We start from the raw sequence: 12,799 nt of genomic DNA on the forward strand, positions 1-12,799 counted from the left end.
ACCCCCTAGACTACCCCCTAGGCTACCCCCTAGGCTACCCCCTAGACTACCCCTAGACTACCCCTAGACTACCCCCTAGACCACCCCCTAGACCACCCCTAGACTACCCCCTAGACCACCCCCTAGACTACCCCCCTAGACTACCCCTAGACTACCCCCTAGACCACCGCCTAGACCACCCCTAGACTACCCCCTAGACCACCCCCTAGACCACCCCCTAGACCACCCCTAGACTACCCCCTAGACTACCCCCTAAACTACCCCCCTAGACTACCCCCTAGACTACCCCCCTAGACCACCCCTAGACCACCCCCTAGACCACCCCCTAGTCCACCCCTAGACTACCCCCTAGACTACCCCTTAGACTACCCCCTAGGCTACCCCCTAGACCACCACCTAGACCACCCCCTAGACTACCCCCAGACAACCCCCTAGACTACCCCCTAGACCACCCCCTAGACCACCCCTACACTACCCCTAGACTACCCCTAGACCACCCCCTAGACCACCCCCTAGACCACCCCCTAGACCACCCCTAGACCACCCCCTAGACCACCCCCTAGACCACCCCCTAGACTACCCCCAGACTACCCCCAGACTACCCCCTAGGCTACCCCCTAGGCTACCCCCTAGACTACCCCTAGACTACCCCTAGACTACCCCCTAGACTACCCCTAGACTACCCCCTAGACTACCTCTAGATTACCCCCTAGACTACCCCCTAGACAACCCCTAGACTACCCCCTAGACTACCCCTAGACTACCTCTAGACTACCCCTAGACTACCCCTAGACTACCCCTAGACCACCCCCTAGACCACCCCCTAGACCACCCCCTAGACCACCCCCTAGACTACTCCTAGACTAACCCTAGACTACCCCCTAGACCACCCCTAGACTACCCCCTAGACCACCCCCTAGACTACCACTAGACTACCCTCTAGACTACCCCTAGACTACCCCCTAGACCACCCCCTAGACTACCCCTAGACTACCCCTACACTACCCCTAGACCACCCCTAGACCACCCCCTAGACTACCTCCTAGACCACCCCCTAGACTACCCCCTAGACTACCTCTAGATTACCCCCTAGACTACCCCCTAGACAACCCCTAGACTACCCCCTAGACTACCCCTAGACTACCTCTAGACTACCCCTAGACTACCCCTAGACTACCCCCTAGACCACCCCCTAGACCACCCCCTAGACCACCCCCTAGACCACCCCCTAGACTACTCCTAGACTAACCCTAGACTACCCCCTAGACCACCCCTAGACTACCCCCTAGACCACCCCCTAGACTACCACTAGACTACCCTCTAGACTACCCCTAGACTACCCCCTAGACCACCCCCTAGACTACCCCTAGACTACCCCTACACTACCCCTAGACCACCCCTAGACCACCCCCTAGACTACCCCCTAGACCACCCCTAGACTACCTCCTAGACCACCCCCTAGACTACCCCCTAGACTACCACTAGACTACCCTCTAGGCTACCCCTAGACCACCTCTAGACTACCCTCTAGACCACCCCCTAGACTACCCCCTAGACTACCCCTAGACCACCCCTAGACTACCCCTAGACCACCACCTAGACCACCCCCTAGACTACCCCTAGACTACCCCTACACTACCCCTAGACCACCCCCTAGACTACCCCTAGACTACCCCCTAGACCACCCCTAGACTACCCCCTAGACCACCCCCTAGACTACCCCCTAGACTACCCCTAGACCACCCCTAGACTACCCCTAGACCACCACCTAGACCACCCCCTAGACCACCCCCTAGACTACCCCCTAGGCCACCCCCTAGACTACCCCCTAGACCACCCCCTAGACCACCCCCTAGACTACCCCTAGGCTACCCCTAGACTACCCCTAGACTACCCCCTAGACCACCCCCTAGACTACCCCCTAGACTACCCCCTAGACCAACCCCAGACCACCCCTAGACCACCCCCTAGACCACCCCCTAGGCTACCCCCTAGGCTACCCCCTCGACCACCCCCTAGACTACCCCCTAGACTACCCCTAGACTACCCCCTAGACTACCCCTAGACCACCACCTAGACCACCCCCTAGACTACCCCCTAGACCACCCCCTAGACTACCCCCTAGACCACCCCCTAGACCACCCCTAGACCAGCCCCTAGACTACCCCTAGGCCACCCCCTAGACTACCCCTAGACTACCCCCTAGACCACCCGCTAGACTACCCCCAGACCACCCCTAGACCACCCCCTAGACCACCCCCTAGACTACCCCCTAGACTACCCCTAGACCACCCCCTAGACCACCCCCTAGACTACCCCTAGACTACCCCTAGACCACCCCCTAGACCACCCCCTAGACCACCCCCTAGACTACCCCCTAGACCACCCCCTAGGCTACCCCCTAGACCACCCCCTAGACCACCCCCTAGACCACCCCCTAGACTATCCCCTAGACCACCCCTACACTACCCCTAGACCACCCCTACACTACCCCTAGACCACCCCCTAGACTACCCCCTAGACTACCCCTAGACCACCCCTAGACAACCCCTAGACCACCCCCTAGACCACCCCCTAGACCACCCCCTAGACTACCCCCTAGACCACCCCCTAGACCACCCCTAGACTACCCCTAGACCACCCCCTACACTACCCCTAGACCACCCCTAGACTACCCCCTAGACCACCCCTAGACCACCCCCTAGACCACCCCCTAGACTACCCCTAGACCACCCCTAGACTACCCCTAGACCACCCCCTAGACTACCCCGTAGACCACCCCCTAGACTACCCCCTAGACCACCCCCTAGACCACCCCCTAGACCACCCCTAGACTACCCCCTACACTACCCCTAGACCACCACCTAGACTACCCCCTAGACCACCCCCTAGACTACCCCCTAGGCCACCCCCTAGACCACCCCCTAGACCACCCCCCTAGACTACCCCCTAGACTACCCCTAGACCACCCCTACACTACCCCTAGACCACCCCTAGACTACCCCTAGACCAGCCCCTAGACTACCCCCTAGACTACCCCTAGACTACCCCTAGACCACCCCTAGACCACCCCCTAGACAACCCCCTAGACCACCCCCTAGACTACCCCCTAGACCACCCCCTAGACCACCCCTAGACTACCCCCTAGACTACCCCTAGACCACTCCCTACACTACCCCCTAGACCACCCCCTAGACTACCCCCTAAACTACCCCTAGACCACCCCTACACTACCCCTAGACCACCCCTACACTACCCCTAGACTACCCCTAGACCAGCCCCTAGACTACCCCCTAGACTACCCCTAGACTACCCCTAGACCACCCCTAGACCACCCCCTAGACAACCCCCTAGACCACCCCCTAGACTACCCCCTAGACCACCCCCTAGACCACCCCTAGACCACCCCTAGACCACCCCCTAGACCACCCCTAGACCACCCCTACACTACCCCTAGACTACCCCTAGACCACCCCCTAGACCACCCCTAGACCACCCCCTAGACTACCCCTAGACTACCCCCTAGGCTACCCCCTAGGCGGTGGGGGTGCTGACCGCGGGGGAAGACGCCGGGGTCCATGAACGTGGCCATGATGAAGTTGGCGACCACGAAGAGGAAGACGACGCCATTGTAGACGGGCACGGCCGGGGAGACACGCTCAGTCAGCCACGGACACCTGGGGGAGACACGGTGAGACACGGTGAGACACGGGGAGACAAGGGGAGACACGGTGAGACACGCTCAGTCAGCCAAGGACACCTGGGGGAGACACGGTGAGACACGGGGAGACACGGGGAGACAAGGGGAGACACGCTTAGTCAGCCACGGACACCTGGGGGGGAGACACGGGGAGACAGGGGGAGACACGGGGAGACAAGGGGTGACACGGGGAGACAAGGGGAGACACAGGGAGACACGGTGAGACACGGTGAGACACGGTGAGACACGGTGAGACATGGTGAGACACGAGGAGACACACACGGGGAGACACGGGGAGACACGCTCAGTCAGCCACGGACACCTGGGGGTGAGACACGGGGAGACACGGTGAGACACACACGGTGAGACACGCTCAGTCAGCCACGGACACCTGGGGGGGGAGACACGGGGAGACACGGTGAGACACGGTGAGACACGGTGAGACACGGGGAGACACGGTGAGACACGGGGAGACACACACACGGGGAGACACGCTCAGTCAGCCACGGACACCTGGGGGGGAGACACGGTGAGACACGGTGAGACACGGAGAGACACGGGGAGACACGGTGAGACACGGTGAGACACACATGGGGAGACACGCTCAGTCAGCCACGGACACCTGGGGGGGAGACACGGGGAGACACACACACAGTGAGACACGGGGAGACACGGTGAGACACACACACGGGGAGACACGGGGAGACACGGGGAGACATGCTCAGTCAGCCACGGACACCTGGGGGTGAGACACGGTGAGACACACACACAGTGAGACACGGTGAGACACGGTGAGACACACATGGGGAGACACGCTCAGTCAGCCACGGACACCTGGGGGGGAGACACGGGGAGACACACACGGTGAGACACACACACGGTGAGACACGGTGAGACACACACGGTGAGACACACACACGGTGAGACACGGTGAGACACACACACAGTGAGACACACACACAGTGAGACACACACACGGTGAGACACACACACAGTGAGACACACACACAGTGAGACACACACACGGTGAGACACACACACGGTGAGACACGGGGAGACACACACACGGTGAGACACACACACGGTGAGACACGGTGAGACACACACACAGTGAGACACACACATGGTGAGACACGGTGAGACACACACACAGTGAGACACACACACGGTGAGACACACACACAGTGAGACACACACACGGTGAGACACACACACAGTGAGACACACACACGGTGAGACACGGTGAGACACACACACAGTGAGACACACACACGGTGAGACACACACACAGTGAGACACACACACAGTGAGACACACACACGGTGAGACACGGAGAGACACGGTGAGACACACGGTGAGACACGATGAGACACGGAGAGACACGGTGAGACACACACATGGTGAGACACGATGAGACACGGTGAGACACACACACGGTGAGACACAGTGAGACACGGTGAGACACACACACGGTGAGACACGGTGAGACACGGTGAGACACACACACGGTGAGACACGGTGAGACACGGTGAGACACACACACGGTGAGACACGGTGAGACACGGTGAGACACGGGGAGACAACAACAACCGCCATTCGCCACTAAGTGGCGGTGACGTCACCACGACGCTTGTGCCAGGCTATGTGAACCCTGAGGCCACGTGAAGTGTCGAACGCCCGCTGGCAGGAGGTCACGGGGCAGACCCAGCAGGTGCCACGGGTCGACTGACTGAGACGACTGGCTGATGCACCACCTGTGCCCCCTACTGTGTCAACCTGCTGTGCTTTAGCCACCCGGCGCTCCGCTCGTTGTTGTGAGCGTCGCTCCTCCGCCCTCCGTTGTTGTTGGAGGGCGACTGCCTCCAACTGCCCAGTAGCAGCGTCCTTCACGAGCCTCCTCCACAGAGGCCGATCTTGACACCGCTGGTACCAGTCATCGGCAAGTCCACTCAGCTCCACGTCCTCCTGTACCACATCACTCCATCTCTTCTCTAGCCCGTGCCGCGCCCGTTTAGCCCCCTCGATCCGGCCAAACAAAAGCTGTTTCGGCACGCGGTGGCTGGGCATGCAGGCTACATGACCCAGCCATCGCAGCCTTGCCTGCCGGAGGAGCTCATCGATGGGACCCTGCCCAGATCTTTCAAGGATTTGTGAGCTCCTCACACAATCCAGCCTGGTTAAACCCAGGATGGATCGTAGGAAGGCCAGCCTAAATATTTCTAACCGGCGAAGATGTTCCATTAGGGGGGTCCACGTTTCGCAAGCGTAGAGAAGGGAGGGAATGACCGTGGCCGAGAAGACCTGAAGCTTAGTGCGGAGCGACAGACCAGGTAGCTTCCACACAGCGTTACGCAACCGATGAAAGATATTGCCGCTCGACTGATTCGGAGTGAGACCTCTGCTGTTAAACTGGAGCCGGTCATAAGCACACTTCCCAGGTATGGGAAACTCTCCACTCTCTCCACAACTGCCCCATCACCGATTGGGAGTTGTGGGGGTGGAGTGTCCGATGGTACAAAATACCCAGGCAGGTGCTTAGTTTTGGTGGGGCTGATGGTAAGGCCCCACCTCTTAGTGGCACGCTCCAGTCTCAGCAGCAGCGTCTCCAACTCCTCCTCTGAATGAGCAGCTATTACCAAATCATCGGCATACATAACGTGGTTGAGCAATAGGGAGCCATCCCTTGACCGCACCTGGGCATCGATCAGCCTCCCATTATATCTGTACCATATGGAGATTCCCCCGGTACAGCTATTGAAGGCTTCACGAACTACGTGGTCAAAATAGATGTTAAATAATGTGGGAGCCAGAGGACATCCCTGTCGCACCCCAAGGTGTACAGGGAATGGCTCTGACTCCCGGCCACGTAGTTTTACCCGGGCCCGCTCACCATCATGAAGGTCCTTAAATGATCGTGAGCAAGAGGGTCAGGGACTCCAAAAGCACGAAGAACAACCCAGAGCCCTGTCCTACTGATGGTATCATAGGCCTTGACGGTGAGACGCACGGTGAGACACGGTGAGACACGGTAAGACACACGGTGAGACACGGTGAGACAAGCACACGGTGAGACACACACATGGTGAGACGCGCTCAGTCAGCCACTACCACCACAACCACCACCACCATCATCAGCAGCACCACTACCACGCCCGCTATCATCAGCACCATCACCACTACGACCATCATCACCACCACCACCACCATCATCAGCAGCAGTACCACCACCATCAGCAGTACCACCACCATTATCAGCAGCTCCACCACCACGCCCGCTATCATCAGCACCATCACCACTACGACCATCATCACCACCACCACCACCACCATCATCAGCAGTACCACCATCATCAGCAGTACCACCACCACCATTATCAGCAGCACCACCACTACCACGCCTGCTATCATCAGCACCATCACCACTACGACCATCACCACCACCACCACCACCACCGCCACCGCCGCCACCACCACCACGCTAACGGTCATCCAACCAACAGTGGATAGACCCTGGTGAAGGTTACGCTGAGAGACACAGAGAGAGAGGAAGCCGCGTGGATTACAGAACAGACGCAGGGGTAGAGGAGACATCAACACCACCGCCACTACACGCTGACAATCAGCCAGCAGTGGATAGACCCTGGCCGTCAGCAACATTACGTTGAAATTAGCACCAATTGACGGGGTATTAGCGGTAGAGGAGGGGGGTGGGCTGGTGGTGGGAATGTTGAAACGCTGGCGAACGAGGGGGTCAGCGATTGTGCAACGGACGAACGGGCCGAGTCAGCTTCACGATGGGTGAGTCACACTACACTATAAACTACACTACACTATACACTACACTGCTATACACTACACACTACACTATACACTACACACTAAACTATACACTACACGCTACACTACACTATACACTAAACTATACACTACACTATAAACTACACTACACTATACACTACAGACTAAACTATACACTACACGCTACACTACACTATACACTAAACTATACACTACACTATAAACTACACTACACTATACACAACACTATAAACTATACTACACTATACATTACACTACTATACACTACACTATACACTACACTATACATTACACTACACTATACACTTCACTACAAACCACTATACACTACACTATACACACTACACTATACACACTACATTACACTACACTATACACTACACTGCACACTGCACTACAATACACTACACACTACACTATACACTACACTATACACTACACTATACACTACACTAAACTATACATTACACTACACACTACACTATACACTACACTATACACTACACAACACACTACACTATACACTACACACTAAACTACACTACACTATACACTACACTCTAAACTACACTACACTATACACTACACACTACACACTAAACTACACACCACACTATATACACTACACTATACACTACACACTACACTACACACTAAACACGACACTACTATATACACTACACTATACACTACACACTAAACTATACACTACACTATACACTACAATACACTACACTACACACTATACACTACACTATACACAACACTACTATACACTACACTATACACTACTATACACTACACTATACACTACTATACACTACACACTACACTATACACTACACTATACTATATACACTACACTATACACACTATACACTACACTACTATACACTACACACTACACTATACACTACACAACACCACACTATACACTACACTATACACTACACTATACACTACACTACTATACACTACACTATACACTACACTACTACACTATACACCACACTATACACCACACTATACACTACACACTACACTACACACTACACTACACAATACACTACACTATACACTACACTACTATACACTACACTACACACTAGACTACACACTACACTACTATACACTACACTATACACACTACACACTACACTACACACTACACTACTATACACTACACTATACACTACACTATACACTACTATACACTACACTACTATACACTACACTACTATACACTACACTACACACTACACTATACACTACACTATACACTACACTATACACTACACACTACTATACACTACACTATACACTACTATACACTACACTATACACTACACACTACACTACACACTACACTACACTACACACTACACTATACACTATACTATACACTACACACTACACTACTATACACTACACACTACACTATACACTACACTACTATACACTATACTATACACCACACTATACACTACACTATACACTACACTATACACTATACTACTACACTATACACACTATACACTACACTATACACACTATACACTACACTACTATACACTACACTATACACTACACACTGCACTACACACTGCACTATACACTACACACTACACTATACACTACACTATACACTACACTACTATACACTACACTATACACTACACTACTACACTATACACCACACTATACACTACACACTACACTACACACTACACTATACACTACACTACACAATACACTACACTATACACTACACTACTATACACTACACTACACACTAGACTACACACTACTATACACTACACTATACACACTACACACTACACTACACACTACACTACTATACACTACACTATACACTACACTATACACTACTATACACTACACTACTATACACTACACTACACACTACACTATACACTACACTATACACTACACTATACACTACACACTACTATACACTACACTATACACTACTATACACTACACACTACACTACACTACACACTACACTATACACTATACTATACACTACACACTACACTACTATACACTACACACTACACTACACTACTATACACTATACTATACACCACACTATACACTACACTATACACTACACTATACACTACACTATACACTATACTACTACACTATACACACTATACACTACACTATACACACTATACACTACACTACTATACACTACACACTACACTATACACTACACACTGCACTACACACTGCACTATACACTACACACTACACTATACACTACACTACACACTGCACTACACACTATACACTACACTATACACTACACTACACACTACACTACTATACACTATACACTACACACTACACTACTATACACTACACACCACACTATACACTACACTATACACTACACTATACACTACAAGTTCACACCAACCAACCGTTACAATTGAAACCAAATCGACCCCCCCACCACCACCACCCACTCCAACGTCAAACACACAAACAAAAAAATCGATATTGTTTTTATGTTAAAACAACGCAATATTAACATTAACATCTATCTACATATCTCGTACGTTGTACACACACACACACGCGCACACACATATAAACAAATCAATAATAACAACAACACAAAAACATCCTTACATTATCCTTCGAGGCCACAATGAAGCCTACGGACTTTCCTAGCAAGTGCCGTCACCCCAGAGGCCGTGAGAAATCTCGCGAGCATTAATCGATCATCATCAGCTGGGCTACAGTCTCGATCCACTGCTAGCTTGTTGAGTCTGTGGCCAGCATTGATCGATCATCATCAGCTGGGGCCAGGTTCTCTATCTACTGCTAGCTTGTTGAGTCTGTGGCAAGCATTGATCGATCATCATCAGCTGGGTCACCGTTCTCTATCCACTGCTAGCTTGTTGAGTCTGTGGCCAGCATTGATCGATCATCATCAGCTGGGGCCAGGTTCTCTATCCACTGCTGGTCTGTTCAGTCTGTGGCCAGCATTGATCGATCATCATCAGCTGGGCTACAGTCTCGATCCACTGCTAGCTTGTTGAGTCTGTGGCCAGCATTGATCGATCATCATCAGCTGTGGCCAGGTTCTCTATCCACTGCTGGAGTGTTGAGTCTGTGGCCAGCATTGATCGATCATCATCAGCTGGGCCAGGGTCTCTATCTACTGCTGGCTTGTTGAGTCTGTGGCCAGCATTGATCGATCATCATCAGCTGGGCCCCCGTCTCTATCTACTGCTGGAGTGTTGAGTCTGTGGCCAGCATTGATCGATCATCGTCAGCTGGGCCAGGGTCTCTATCTACTGCTGGAGTGTTGAGTCTGTGGCCAGCATTGATCGATCATCATCAGCTGGGCCAGGGTCTCTATCTACTGCTGGAGTGTTGAGTCTGTGACCAGCATTGATCGATCATCGTCAGCTGGGCCACCGTCTCTATCTACTGCTGGCTTGTTGAGTCTGTGGCCAGCATTGATCGATCATCATCAGCTGGGGCCAGGTTCTCTATCCACTGCTGGCTTGTACCGTCTGTGGCCAGCATTGATCGATCATCATCAGCTGGGGCACCGTCTCTATCCACTGCTAGCTTGTTCCGTCTATTGCCAGCATTGATCGATCATCATCAGCTGGGGCCAGGTTCTCTATCCACTGCTGGTCTGTTCAGTCTGTGGCCAGCATTGATCGATCATCATCAGCTGGGCTACAGTCTCGATCCACTGCTAGCTTGTTGAGTCTGTGGCCAGCATTGATCGATCATCATCAGCTGGGCCAGGGTCTCTATCTACTGCTTGCTTGTTCAGTCTGTGGCCAGCATTGATCGATCATCATCAGCTGGGGCCACCGTCTCTATCTACTGCTGGCTTGTTGAGTCTGTGGCCAGCATTGATCGATCATCATCAGCTGGGTCACCGTCTCTATCTACTGCTGGAGTGTTGAGTCTGTGGCAAGCATTGATCGATCATCGTCAGCTGGGGCACCGTCTCTATCAACTGCTGGCTTGTTCAGTCTGTGGCCAGCATTGATCGATCATCATCAGCTGGGCCAGGGTCTCTATCTACTGCTGGCTTGTTCAGTCTGTGGCCAGCATTGATCGATCATCATCAGCTGGGCCAGGGTCTCTATCCACTGCTAGCTTGTTGAGTCTGTTGCCAGCATTGATCGATCATCATCAGCTGGGCCAGGTTCTCTATCCACTGCTAGCTTGTTCAGTCTGTGGCCAGCATTGATCGATCATCATCAGCTGTGGCCAGGTTCTCTATCCACTGCTAGCTTGTTGAGTCTGTGGCCAGCATTGATCGATCATCATCAGCTGAAGCCACCGTCTCTATCCACTGCTAGCTTGTTCAGTCTGTGGCCAGCATTGATCGATCTTCATCAGCTGTGGCCAGGTTCTCTATCCACTGCTAGCTTGTTCAGTCTGTGGCCAGCATTGATCGATCATCATCAGCTGTGGCCAGGTTCTCTATCCACTGCTAGCTTGTTGAGTCTGTGGCCAGCATTGATCGATCATCATCAGCTGAAGCCACCGTCTCTATCCACTGCTAGCTTGTTCAGTCTGTGGCCAGCATTGATCGATCTTCATCAGCTGTGGCCAGGTTCTCTATCCACTGCTGGAGTGTTGAGTCTGTGGCCAGCATTGATCGATCATCATCAGCTGGGCCACCGTCTCTATCTACTGCTGGCTTGTTGAGTCTGTGGCCAGCATTGATCGATCATCATCAGCTGGGCCACCGTCTCTATCCACTGCTGGCTTGTTCAGTCTGTGGCCAGCATTGATCGATCATCATCAGCTGGGCCAGGTTCTCTATCCACTGCTGGCTTGTTGAGTCTGTGGCCAGCATTGATCGATCATCATCAGTTGGGGCACCGTCTCTATCAACTGCTGGAGTGTTGAGTCTGTCGCCAGCATTGATCGATCATCATCAGCTGGGCACGGGTCTCTATCCACTGCTGGCTTGTTGAGTCTGTGGCCAGCATTGATCGATCATCATCAGCTGGGCCAGGGTCTCTATCTACTGCTGGCTTGTTCAGTCTGTGGCCAGCATTGATCGATCATCATCAGCTGGGCCAGGGTCTCTATCCACGGCTGGCTTGTTGAGTCTGTGGCCAGCATTGATCGATCATCATCAGCTGGGCCAGGGTCTCTATCTACTGCTGGCTTGTTCAGTCTGTGGCCAGCATTGATCGATCATCATCAGCTGGGGCCACCGTCTCTATCTACTGCTGGAGTGTTGAGTCTGTGGCCAGCATT

General features: G+C 52.9%; 1 protein-coding gene across 1 annotated transcript in view; it reads right to left on the reverse strand.

Annotated features, from left to right (window-relative positions):
• LOC116936857 (uncharacterized) overlaps positions 1-12,799 on the reverse strand; it is a 69,920-nt gene that overhangs the window by 41,634 nt on the left and 15,487 nt on the right. The window contains exon 2 of the mRNA XM_076057698.1: positions 3,556-3,677. Within this exon, the coding sequence (XP_075913813.1) occupies positions 3,556-3,677 (122 nt within the window). The remainder of the gene's footprint in view (positions 1-3,555; positions 3,678-12,799) is intronic.

This window comes from Petromyzon marinus, chromosome 84 (genome assembly GCF_048934315.1).
Source record: "Petromyzon marinus isolate PM22_M1 ecotype Great Lakes invasive population chromosome 84, UKy_Petmar_22M1.pri1.0, whole genome shotgun sequence".
NCBI lineage: Eukaryota > Metazoa > Chordata > Hyperoartia > Petromyzontiformes > Petromyzontidae > Petromyzon > Petromyzon marinus.